This window comes from Daphnia carinata, chromosome 1, assembly GCF_022539665.2.
Source record: "Daphnia carinata strain CSIRO-1 chromosome 1, CSIRO_AGI_Dcar_HiC_V3, whole genome shotgun sequence".
Lineage (NCBI taxonomy): Eukaryota > Metazoa > Arthropoda > Branchiopoda > Diplostraca > Daphniidae > Daphnia > Daphnia carinata.
In genome coordinates this window covers 11,695,896-11,709,219 of record NC_081331.1, presented here as the reverse complement: position 1 = coordinate 11,709,219, position 13,324 = coordinate 11,695,896, and the positions used below count along the sequence as shown (strand labels likewise).

The following is a 13,324-nucleotide window of genomic DNA, read 5'->3' as shown; positions in this document are numbered from 1 at the left end:
CGTGTGCACCGGACCACCCCGCCCACTATGAATACAACCTACATTTTATCTGCATTCATCTTTTCATTCTTATACTATCAATTTGCTACATCAATACTGCCATTTTTTAAAACCTTAACTAAATTTATTTTCCGGATAATTTCCCGTTTGTTTGAAGAAAAGAAAGAAACTAGGACGGCCTAGACAAGCGTCGGTGCGCATCGGATTGCAATCTCAGTTCCAGAAAATCATGTAATGCCGATATCGTTCGACTTAGAAGGAAAAAAAAAATATATGACAACATTGTTCACGCAGCCGAGAAACCCAACAGCCGTTTTCTTTTTCGGTTATTTGACATCAATGTATATAATTCCGTGCGATGTGCCGATTACAAGACGTGAGAATTTCGGCGGCTCGCACGAATTCACGCTGACACTTTCTCTTTTTCCTTCCAACGGAATTATAACGGGTAAAAAAAAAAAAATGGTTCTTTACAAATAAATAGAGCGAAAAGTGGCTGCACGCGGGATGGTGGATGACGTCATTTTTATACATTTACGGCGTGTCACGACGCACATCCCCGCTGTACTACATTTCAATAGATTTTTTTAAAGGCACCTTTTCACGCTGACGCCATTGATCAAGTTTCTCTCTGCCTATACGCAAAAATAATGATCAATCCTGTTTTTCTTTTCTGTTTTTGGGCGATGGTTCTTCCCTCCCCCCCCCTAAAAAAAAAAACACAAAAATAAATAGGAGGATTCATCTTTCACGTCGAAGAATGATGGGCGTCGCTGGGAGAGCTCTCACTGCGATATGCTCGCACTTTAATGACGTGTTGAACGAGCCGCGTGCCACTCGGAATCGGCGTGCACAGCCCAACACCTAATGGGCCTCCTCAATGGCTCTAACAATTTTTTCGATTCCTTTCAACGGGCCCATCTTCCTCCTGCCATTTTCGTTCAAAGCTCAATCTTTCAACCCTGAGGCCGTGAGTGTTTGCCCACTTGATTGATGTTTTCACAGCACCCTTATAATGCCCTATATCAAAATATATATTTTTCCTTTTTTTTTTTAGTTTATAAAAACATCTAAAGAAATATATACAAGAGCTTTGATTTCGATAGTGTAAGGCCGATGGATGATGCGGTCGCATGAAACTGACGGACGGCGTTGACACGTCATTTCTCACTAGTTTGCACTCGTCATTCCCTCGCCAAAGAGGCGCACAACGCCTATATATCTACAAGGAGAGGAGAAAAAGTGAGTCAAGTACGTCTAAGTTTAGAAAACGGCTGTTATGCATCGCGAGGAGATTGTACATATAAAGGTTGTAATCACGCCAGTTGCATACATTTACAGCGTGAGCAAGGATTTTTTTTTTTTTTTCAATAAGAGACACGCCTATAAGTTTATCTTTCTTCCACATTTTGAGGATGTTGGGTTGGTGTTTACTCGTGTGAGTTGTATGTACAACGATCGCTCAACTCCCTTTTATACAAAACGCGTGAAAATAAAAGAGTCATTTGGCCTTAGGGGCGTATAATAACGTCAATCCTTTCTAAAAAAAAAAAAACAGTTGAAAACTATTACTTTTTTTCAACTCTTCAACAAAAGAAATCTTTTAAATTCTTTTTTTTTCGCACCTTTCGCTTTTCATCAGAATTGTAGAACACAATAGTCAAATCGATTTACATGGGGCATATTTGCCTTGATGGAAAACTTGCATATTGGATCCAGCGGGCAGCGAGCCCCGGTATATCCACACGACAGTTTTTGCACGATCAAAAGCAGAGGCAAGAATGTGGACCAATATATTTTCCTTTTTGTAGATGTGTAAGATATGGTTTCGAACATTATTAACTGGGCTTCTAATACACTGATGAAAAATTGCAGTTCGGCTGGCTTCTGTTTTTCTTATTAAAGATCCAAGACAAATGTTTCGAAAACATTTTTATTATTGTACGACATTCCAAAGAATAATTTGAGTTCAACAGCAAAAGTTGACATTAAGCTCCAGCGGGAAGGGAAACTTTGACGAACGCCAACGACACTACATAAAGGCGTTTATGAAATTATGCAGGCAAGATTATACGTATGCTCAGCTGTTAGAGAAATGTCTAGACTGCGTCCAGTGACATAACACTTAGTTGCTTATCCATCGCAAAACGTGAATTTTACCTTAAGTGGCGAGTTGAAATTTTTGAAAGGTAAAAAAAAGTAATAATGATAAGGTTTTTTTTTCTTTCTTAATAAAGAATTTAAATGTTATCCTTTTCGTGAGGGTGCCTTCAGGACAAAAAACCAATTTGCATACGAGTTTGGGGATGTTGAGAGACAGATGAAAATCGGTCGTGATGTCAGTATGGCTCACGTTCTTTATATACTGTATATTTTTTGTTTTGTTCAACGAAACATTCATCTCTTCATGGGTATACGACGACATTTAGAGGTTCAACCGCCATCATCCATATCTATGCAAAATCAGATGTGTTTTGCTTTTTTTGCAAGTTTGGCTTATCCCGGTGCATAATCGTAAAGAAAAAATTGATTGATGGTTTGTCGGAGGAGTGGCACATTGTATTTGATACAACTGAAAAAGAAGAAATTATTAACCAAATTGGAATGTTATATATTTTTCGTGATTTTATTTCGTTTCTCGTTTTTTCCCATTTCCATATGTTTTTTTTACGGGCAAAGGCTTGTCACCTGCACGACGTGTGTGGCATAAACAAGTACGGATGGATTGCGTCTCTATAGCCCAAAACAAGTATTTCAAGAGAGAAATCTATATTGCTTATCGCGGGTGTCACATACAATGCCCTTTCATGTTTCTATTTTGAGCTTTTCCCATATTATTTATAACATCTCATACGGTGAATAATAGCAACCGAAAAAAAAAAAAACATTTCCTCAAAATTGAAATCGGATCTATTTGACCTTCTAACTTTCGTTTAAGTACATTACGTTTAAAACAGAAACCCTTAACATCTTTTCTTAATAGAGTGAACTATGCTCTGAAAATGAGAAGAAATAAAAATGGCCGGGAAAAGGTAAAAAAAAAAAAAAAAAAAAAAAATCCTTTGATATGCAAATGATTTTGACGAGCCCCAGAATAAAAAGAACTAACACGATAAAAAAAAAATCCCGCTATTTTCGCATAGCACGAAGGAAAAAAAAAATCATTTTTCTTAAAGGCAACTCCGTTATGGCCGCACCTTTGCGCGCTTACGTTTTTTTTTCTTCCCTCTTTTCGCACACGTGAAAAAGAATATCGTCGTAGCCAACGTTCGTCATCCCTATTGACTCGTAATCGTAAAAAGAAAAAGAGAATGAATGATCACTCGGATAGGATTCTTTCCCGTAACTTTGTTGTTGTTGTTGTTGTCTTTTTACGACACCGCTGATGCCAAGCCTCCACCTTTTTTTTTTTAAAGGTATGAAGTCATTTATACCATTTTAAAAAAGAATTAGAAATAAATACCTTTTTTTTTTCTTTTTAAATATTGCCTGCTTTCTTTTCAAATGCTGAGAAACGGGGAGGGAGGCGAAATTGGCCCATTTTTTTTGTTTTGTTTTGTTATGTTGTCGTAATTATTAATAAATCCATGCAGCGCCACCCACGCATCCTTCTTCCGCATCGGGACAGCTCCGCCTTCGTTTTCAAAAAACGAAATTTTCGTGAAGGCAAAAATGTAGGTCCCGCAGAGTCCCGCACTCTTTGAGAAGAAGAGGATATGTACCCAAACAAACTTAACGGACCGTGACCTACTCACCATCCCCTCTGACGACCTGGAATTCTACCTCCCCCCCCCCCACCCCACCTCATACATTCGAGTCGACGAAACAAACACTTTACATAAGGTTAACCCAGAACGATTACGTATGGATACGGTATGCATAGCGTTCGTGATGTCAGCTAGAGCGACCATAATTGGTAGAGTTTCTCCACCCAACGTTTGTGTGAACGCTCCAAAATCACGACATTTTGCCTGGATGCGGAAATCCCTAAGAAAAAAATAATAAATGTCCTACTTCTTTTCACCAACATTCCACTGTGTGTGTGTGTGTGTGTGTAAGCGTTTAGGGCGAGTCAACCAACTGTGTGTGTATATGTATATATTGATAAAAAGATGCTTTTGTTTTCTTCGGTCTCGACTGTCAACAGTTGTGTTGTTTCACGTTGTTGTTGATATGCAAAACAAGTCGGGATGCAACCCCCAGCGACTTGAATGATTTACGAAACCCACACACAAGTCCCGAACGCTCGTGTGAGCCTCCAACAACAAGAGATTTTTGAATATCCCATCTTATCTGGCCTTTTTTTTTTTTTCTCCCATCTTTCTATATAATCCCGATTGTGAATGTATAATATTCCAATTTGATGGCGGGATGAAAGAACAAAAAAAAAAAGAATATTAGAAAAGAGCAATCGAGGATTTTTCTTTTAAAAATAAACTTGATCTGTGCAGCACAGCTGCCTTGTTGTTTTTTTTTTTCGGGGGAACTTCTTGCGCCTGTGGTGGAGGCGGACTCGTTCCACCAAACCATTCGCGTCTACCGGTACATTTTTTTTTTTCTCGGGAATAAAAACAAAAACAACACGCAAAGATTCCATCATCACTTTTGTGTCCGTAAGAACTGCAAATTTCGCCTCTAGCCGAAATGATCAAATAGATCATTTCAAACTTTTCTTTCCAGCAACAACACACACCAAAAGATTTTGTCTTGAACCCTAAGGGGGGGGGGGGGGCATAGCCTAATGAAACGTTGTCGTCTGTTTCTGGCCGTCGTTTTCTCCGTGATTGGATTTTCCTCCAGGAGAATTGCGTTACACGAGTTCAATTTTCTTAACATGTAAATACACATATACTGTACAACCCCTCCGGTTACACCCCTTCCCCTACCCTCCTCAAGGGCCTTATCCAGCAGTCTGCGTCTATAACGACGAAGTTATTGACGTGCGTTGCACGGGGGCAAAATGCGCAAACTTATGCAAATGCGTTTTACAAAATTTGAACGGGAAAACTTGATGAATTCGTCTCTGTATAATCTAGTTAAATACACTTAAAATATGCGTCCGGAATCATTTGCATTGCAACGTTTTCTTTGTCCCAAGAAAGTCTCGTATTTTTTTCTAAAATTCGTTTAGAATTGAAGAAAATTAAAAGCGAGCAGGAAAAAAATGGCTGTAATTCTTGTATGTGGTTACAGGGTACGGAAAGGTGTTGATTGGTGTATTGATTCGGATTAATCGGTGCCATCAAAAAGCTTCCCCCTTCACCTTCCTCTCTTGTACAGCGTACGGCTACAACTTTTTCACGCAAAAGACGTTTACACGTTGTGCCCTAGGCGAGTTGACGATGATGATGGTCTTTTCATTCATTCAATAAAGAAAAGTTTTTTTTTTATTCTTATTTTTTAAATGAGGACGGCTGAGCGTGCGCTAGAAGGCGGAGTCATTCCTCGCGGGCTTTTTTTATATATATATTTTTAATTTTATTTTTTTTTTGTATTTTTTCTTCCTGTTTGAAAGGGAAAAGATGAATTTGGCGGGCAAAGAATAAGGGCCACGGCAGGAAGGCGAACAGCAGAGCCTCTGGTGGCCAAGTTGAGCATAGGGGGAGAACATTGAGAGGCCGGCGGTGTGTGCTGCTTCAGTGTGAGCCAGTCTGCGAGAGAAGGAGGTCGTGTCCGACGTAACTGTGAAATTTTCGCTTTTTCACATCGAAAACATCGTTTTTTTGTGTTTTCCCAAACATTTTCGTCTTGCCCGAAACTAATTTCAAACGTCAAACAATCGAGTTCGCTTTTGTTTTGCTAGCCCAATTAGCAATTGTCTTCCAACGAAAGTGTGACTTTGGTTTCTCTCTTCCCGCCACCTGCATCGGACACCATTTTTTTTTCTCTCCTCCTCGACCCGCGTGGATTTCAGTTACACCTGTGCTTCTTTTCCCAAAAACGAATACATTCTATGGTTTATGCCTATGTGTGAGTGTCTGTGTAATAGAGAGTTTGGTGGTGTTCCTGGGTGTCAGCCCAGGGCCTGCGTCGATCATCAATCGCAGCCCAAAAAAGAGAGAAAGAGAGAGAGAAAAAGCAGATATACTCTATACTGATTAGCATACGATTTGACTGTTAAAAACGTTTTCAGACCTCCCAGGAGAGAAATAACTATACGAGAAAAAAAAACGGATTGATGTTTGTTTCTTTCTGACTTTGACGAGCCATCGATGTGTGTTGTGCCCTGCCCGTGTGTCTCGTGAATGACTCTGACCAACAGAGTCTGTGATTGGCTACCATCATCCCGTGAAACTGGATTAAAACTGTGAGCCGGATTATCCTTTTTTTTTCTTCCTCATACTGCCGTACACTCAGTTTGTGTGTGCTGCAATCGAGTGGAACTCAAACTTTTCTCTTTCTCCCCTCATCTGCACGTGATCAGTTCAATCATCATGGATTGGAAGTCGACGAAAATGCTCCACCTGTCGTTCTGCCTGCTGTTGATCACCTTGTTATCCACATCATGTAAGTCTACGCTTTCCTCTGTCTTCCATTTTTTATTGCTGCGTTTTTTTTGTGTTTCACATCGAGATTTGCCACGTGGTTGAATTTCAAAACTCGACGAGGATTACGTATCAATGCCATCCTGTTGGATATCTAATATTTATGCGCTACTGTGCCGTTCTTGCTTACACACCTAATGTCTTTCCCCCTCTCCATCCTTTTGATTCACGCACCGGATGTGGACAAGTAGTTGAAGTTGTTAAAGACAAAAAGAAAAGTAAAAAAGAAAAGAAAGAAAAAAAAAAAAGGCCAAAGGGGGTAAGACATTAGTGCGGGGGGTGTGGGTCGTAAAAATTGTGTCGAACTAAACGCCATCTGTTGGCGTCTTCGGGCGTATGTTTTTTTTTCTATATTTTCGCTCGAAGGTGTGTGGGCGGCTTATAATTTGACTTTGATCGAAAGTTTGTATGACATCACGAAACCAAAAAGGGGGAGGGGGGGGTTTCGCCGTCATATTGAACACGTTTTCTGTAGATAACCATCTGTGAGTTGAAAGGAAATTTCTGTATGGCACAGTGACGATATCGTTCAAGATTGTCATCTCTTTCGTGATTGTTTATTTTTTATTTTCCTCTTTTTCTATGAAAAATAATTTGAAGTGCTTTGCATGCAACAACAAATCACGTCCGCGTTCTATTGTTTTGCCTGACTTCGAAATGGGTCAGCCTCCAAGAAAACACGAAATCGAAAGAAAAACGGGAATTGCTTTTTTTCTCGTTGGTTATTATCATCTTTTACCTCACGATTCATTTTTTTTTTCTCTCGAGATTGCTATGGCGGCGTCGATGACGTCCATCTTCGTGGGAGTGTGAGGTCTCCATGTAGAACTCTAGTCGTGAATTGAAGGCGTATATAACACACACACACACACAAAAAAAAGTCGATGACTTTTCTGGTTGTAATTCAATCAGTGCCGTGTGTGTGTATGGCCCCCTTTTTTTTCTTACTTATCGTTTATTTATTATTTTTTCTTTACTTATCGTTTATTTTATTTTTTTTTTCCTATCAATCAGGGAAAAAAAATAGAGTGTTTGGAAATAATAGGCTGGTTTGAAAAATTCCAGGAAACAAAATCCCTGCCCTAGAAAACGTAAATTAAACGCCCATTTTTTTGTTGTTGGTTTATTTCAATTTGTTGCTCCTACAAGTTTTTTTGGGGGGAATTGAAACAAACCCCCTCACGAAAGAAAAATCTATTTCTTGAGGGGAACAACTTCCTCTCCGTTTTTTTTTTGAGGTAGCCGTTAAACAGCACCAGTTATGGACGTTGGTCCCGCCATTTTTTTTTTTTTAACGTCAACAGAATTAGTAGAAAAGGGCATTGAACGGGCTTCCGCCACCTGCCGAGCAAATGGCCATAAAATTTTAAAAATCATCCCTTGAAAAAAAAAAAAACATTCTTTTAAATCATTGAAGAAGATGATTGAATCAGTTGAATCATTTTTCGTTACCCTTTTTTTTTTTTTTTAAATGTCGAAGAGCCGTCCTATTTTCCCAAGTCTGATAGAGAAGGATCGAACGCGTCTCCGTTACTCCATTCCTTTTTGTTCGGAATTTTATATTTTTAGAAATGAAACGGTACTTGTAATGGTCGTCTTTTCTTATTGGAACCCAAATACTAGAAGAAAAAGAAGCGGCAACGTGTGAATATCTTCTCGTGAAGCGTGAAAGCGAAAGAAGAGACGCAATCACGCGGACAAATTGTATTCCCCGCTCCGATTTTTTTCTTTTTCAACATTCAATAGCCTTTTTTTTTTTTTTTTTTGTCCTTTGAGATTCCTAGACTGTTGCCGATTCAACTAAACACCGTTTCACTTGCAAAAAAAATTTTTTTTCCTTGTATACGTGACGCATTTTGTGTGTGTAATTTTGAACCTTTTGATTCCTATCCGGTCGGGCGTTTCAAAAAACGGTGAGGGTTTCTTATTACCATCTGCCGATTCACGCCCCTTCTGTCAATGAACGACGAGCATTGCATTTTTCTTTCCCGAATAATTTTTCGCCCACCCTCAAAAAACATTGTGGAATTGCTTTGTTTATTTTGAATAGAAGCACTTTCATAAAGGCCGGGGGTGGGCTTGATAAAGGGTTTTGCCACCTGCACCGGGGGGGGGGTTGTATTGACTGCGGTCGTTCGTTTAAAGACCCTTCGTCTTGGTATTAGCCAATTGGGGTGGATTCTGTTCTTCCTTGTACGCAGGGGCTTCTAAAAAGGGGGGGAAATCGTTGCGGGAGTCGGACCGACTTTGGGTTCCGAAGACGTACAAAAAAAAATACGACGCTTGGTTATATACGAGGGTACACAACGAACTAACTTGATTTTCGTCTTTCTTTTTTTTTGTTTTTCTTCATTGAAAAAACACTTATGGAAAGCAGGCATTTTTGAAAAACAATTTTCGTAAATTACCACGTAGAAATGATTGATCGCTTTTAAGCGATGAAGAGAAATGATCCCGTTTTTTTCAAATTTGATGTTAATGATGACGGCCGACGAGTGAAACCTTTCTTCACCTCGTCTATCCATTTTCTTTTTGCGTGGGGTGTGATCAAATTGTTTTTTTGTTGTTTCTTTTTGAAATATTATAAGAGAAAAATTACGTGAAATAAAATCAAAACGTTGTTTTTTGGGATGTAGAAAGATGAAGCCGACCAAAAGGGAAATCATAAACAAGAAACGATCGATCAAAAGATCGTCTTCTCCGCGTTCACAATTTCTCCTCCCTTGGTAAAAAAAAGGGGGGGGGGAAATGGCGACATCATCGATCCAAAAAGGGCGGTCCATTCGAATCCCGACAAGTATATAGTCAAAGAGTGGGGGGGGGGGGGGTAGAAGAGTCCACACAACTTGACTCAATCTTTTCTTCGCAATTCCTTTTTTTTTTTCATCCTTCTTTTGCTTACTGCCTTCCAATCTTGCTGGCATCGTGACAAACAATCGCGGAGACGTTTTTTATTGGCTGCCAACAACCAACGGAATGAGGTTGTAGAATTCAAATTGGGTTGGGGAGGGTAGGCAAAGAAAAGCCTGTATATCAATTCTATCCCCTCTTCTTTTTCTTTTTTTATTTTTTCTGTGCTTTCTTCGTCACAAAGATCAGTTTGTAAAAAGAATTTCTCCCTTTGCCGCTATTCAAGAACTAAATGCTTTGGCCAGGAAACGAACGTCACACATATTCCCGTAGTACGACAATTTCAAACGGGATAGCCTGTGTGAATTACAGGCAGTTTTCGCGTTTCATGCCCCCCTTTCCTCTCTCTCTCTCTCTCTTTTTTTTTAGTTATCTGCTGCGTCTCGAGGCCAACCCTCAATCGAGATGTAGAAGACACAGCAAATTACACGACGCTCAAATACCCGTTTTCTCATCCACCGATAGGGGGTCCTGATCCTCTCGTTCGTGCAATGCGTTCGTCCTCATTTTTTTTTTTTTTTTTGCTACTCCCCCCGCCGTTCTTCCTATTTTCGTTTTTATTTTATTTTATTTTATTTTTTATCTATCTGCCGCGATAGTTTGCCTAGTGGTGGTGGTGGGTTCGAAGACATAAAGGCCAAATAAAAGATGCACGCGCCAGCACCGCCTCACTTGCAATGAAGTAGCTACTGTGTGTTATATAGACGCGAGAGTCTATAGCAACACTGTGTGTCTATATATCTGGATCGTTTTCGATTCCCCCTTTCCGCACTTATGTACATTCTCTGCTACTAGCGGTTGTGCGTGTGCGGTTTCACGCTCAACTTGGGCCGAGGACCTAGGACGAAAGAGAGAAGAAAACGACGTCCGAGATCATCGAGTCGAATCGAAACAACAAGAAAACCGCAAAGATGAGACAAAATGAGAAGGTCGAACGGGGTGGAAACAAGAAGTCGTTGCGGGAGTCGGCACGTTCGTGCAACGCGCGCGCGTGCCTTTCTCTTCGTCCTCCCCCACACACAATTTTCTTCTTCTTTTAACGGCCATCAAATCAAGTCAGGTGGAAAGTCTGGAGCTGACGGACTTTCTTGTTTTTTTTTTGTTTTTTCTTGTAAATGTTGTTTTGCTTGTTGAAGCTGAAATACTTAGCGGTGGAGGAGGAGAACGACTGGCTTCACCTGCTTTTGTTGCAACTCTTTTTTTTTTTCTTCTTTATTTTGGAAAGGAAACGAACCGGAATGTGCAGAATGAGTGCGGAAGTAGCTCGTCCTAATTGGTTCTTTAGTAATACCAACATGTTTTGGGTTTCCCCAAATTTTTTTTTTTTTCTTGTGTACTTTGCTTGTCGACTAATGGGTTAAAAAGAAAGATTAAATTTTTGAGCCGTTCATAATGGATTGGATTAAATATTAATTTGGGATTAAAGGAAGGGATTCCACACACACACACACAAAATGGGCCTAACCTACGGGAAGGAAATAAGAAATGAGGACGACAAAAAAATCATCAAGTTGGGGTCGGTACGTTTGTAATGGTGTTGTTAACTGTTTTGTACCAGCGTGTGATAACGAACTGTTTTTTAAAAGCTTTAAAACAACATCCCCCCCCCCCTTTTTTTTTTTAAATTATGAATGCGCGCAATCGGGCCACGGTTTTGAACCGGCGGAAGCAGGAAATGGGGCTTCTATCATCACCTAGAGAGGAAAAGGGGAGTCCGGCACCCCCTGGAAAAATCCGCTTTTATTCGATTTCTTTATTCGTTAAAAAGAAACAAAAAAATTACAAAATTTAAAAGTGATGTTTGCGATGACGTGTTGTGCGTTTTAAATCAAAAACATAAAATGGAATAACAAAACTGGTCAAACGCGATGCATATCAACTATTATGGCTAGTCATTTTTTTTTTCGTTCGTTCGTTCGTTCGTTCTTTCTTTCATCTTATTGTTCAATGGCTTGCCTTTGTAAGGGAGGGGGGGGGAATGTGATGTTGCGTCAGTCGTAAATGTGGTCTTGCATAGAGAGACCCGCAGAAAATCGTATTCGACCACCATCGCTATCAATCGGATTGCATTGGAAATGGGGCGTCTAGAAGATGGGAAAAAACTTGATTTGTATCGCTGGCCCTTTTTTTTTTTTTTTCTTTCTTTCTCCTTCCAATCTGCGTACAGATGAGGTTGTTGACGCCTGGCCCGCTTGTATCAACCACCGAACAACACCATTCATAAATGGAAATCAAACATTATTTATTTTTTTTTTTTTTTTTTTTGTAATCTTCCATGAACAAATGATGTTTTTCTTTTTTTTTTTTGGGTAGAACGTTTTCTTATGTATTTGCGACCGCTATCTCTTTTAAAAACGAAAATGTCGATACAATAATGGCCGCTTGTCAAGTTTTACTTCTCGGAACGGTCTAAAAACATTTCGTTCAATTTTTTATTTTTTTTTTTCAACTTGTAACGTCGTTCGATTTTATACGGGACACGTTTACGTCGCAGCACTCGGTGCGAAATATGGATGCCACCGATATAAAACGAGAGATCATTTCTCACCATTGTTTTCGATTTTTTTTTTCCAAGGAATGGCTCTCTTTTTTTTTTTTCCTGAAACATTCGATAAAAGAGAAAAGAATCAGGAAATCCACTTTACCCCCTTGTTTTGTTGTCTTCTTTCTTGATGGTTTCCTCGAAGAAAAAAAAACAAGGCATTTTTATTTCTTCGAAAAAAAAAAAATATATATAAATATTATAGAAGGGAGACCACACAACAGCCGGAAGTTTGTGTGTGTGTGTGTGTGCTCTGTTTCCACTACAACTACCGATTTCTTTTTAACACCATTTTCTTTCTCTTCTATTTATTCTATTGCACCGTGTTCGCCCTTCTTTTTTTTTCCTCTCGTCAAATTGTTGTGTAATTATCGCAAGGATGTCGGCATTACTGAACAACGTGGGATTCCCTGAGTCTTGGATTCTTTCTCTGTTTGGCTTGCCGCTCCCTTTTTTTTTTTTTTTAAATTCTCTTTTTCCTGTTAGGCGCTTTCTTCATTACGCCAAACGACTTCGTAGCGACAGGTCTTTTGATGTAGCACAAAAAAAAAAAAAAAAAAAAAGCAAACCCCCCCCCTCCTTTTTTTTCTTTTATGATTTACAATGAAAAAAAAAAAAAAGAAGCTTTTGAAAATGACTAGATTAGTGTCATTTATCGATCATTACCCTTAAGCTCTTATCAAAGAATGTTACGCAAGGTTCAATTTGATGGTAACTCTTTATGCGATTTAAAATCGTATTCTTTTCTTGGGAGGTTATCGGATAAGGCGAGGAGGGGACTTCAAAGCACTTTTTTTTTCCTTTTAGTGCGTACAAACAATCGATTCTTGATTTCTTCTCCATGCGGGATCGTACAAGTTCAAAAAGGGAATCACGAAAGATGTTAATACCCTTGTCTGCTTGTGTGTCATTTAAGGGTGGAATAATAATAATAATAAAAAAAAAAAAAAAGGCCTGGGCCCACGTCTTTTCTTTTTTTAGAAATGCGCTCTATACCTCCCGCATCTCTTCGAGTCGCGTGCTTTTTTTTCTTTTTCTTTTTCACTTGAAAACATTAAACAACTGTAATATCCCCCGCCGTGATTCTTTTGTTGCTATTTTTCGATTTCAAAATGGCCGTTTACCCCACAAGAGAGAGTCGCAACCGTTGTGTGTGTGTGGGGGGTTGTCATTTTTCTCTCGTCTTTTTTTTTTTTTTTCTGTTTCCCCCTTTTTTTCCGAGGGGGTTTATTTCTTTTAATAGCATCCCGCCGCTCTTGACCATTTTTTTTTTCCCTTAATATTATCCAGTAGCGGACCCAAGAACTCCCAAAGAGATCGATGGAAC

At 39.4% G+C, this 13,324-nt stretch overlaps 1 protein-coding gene across 1 annotated transcript in view; it reads left to right on the top strand.

Moving 5' to 3' along the window:
* Positions 1 to 5,669: 5,669 nt before the first annotated feature.
* The window catches only part of LOC130696340 (nephrin-like), a 43,215-nt gene continuing 35,560 nt past the window's right edge, over positions 5,670 to 13,324 (top strand). Inside the window, exon 1 of the mRNA XM_059496898.1 lies at positions 5,670 to 6,507. Coding sequence (XP_059352881.1) covers positions 6,435 to 6,507 — 73 coding nt within the window. The 5' untranslated portion in view covers positions 5,670 to 6,434. The remainder of the gene's footprint in view (positions 6,508 to 13,324) is intronic.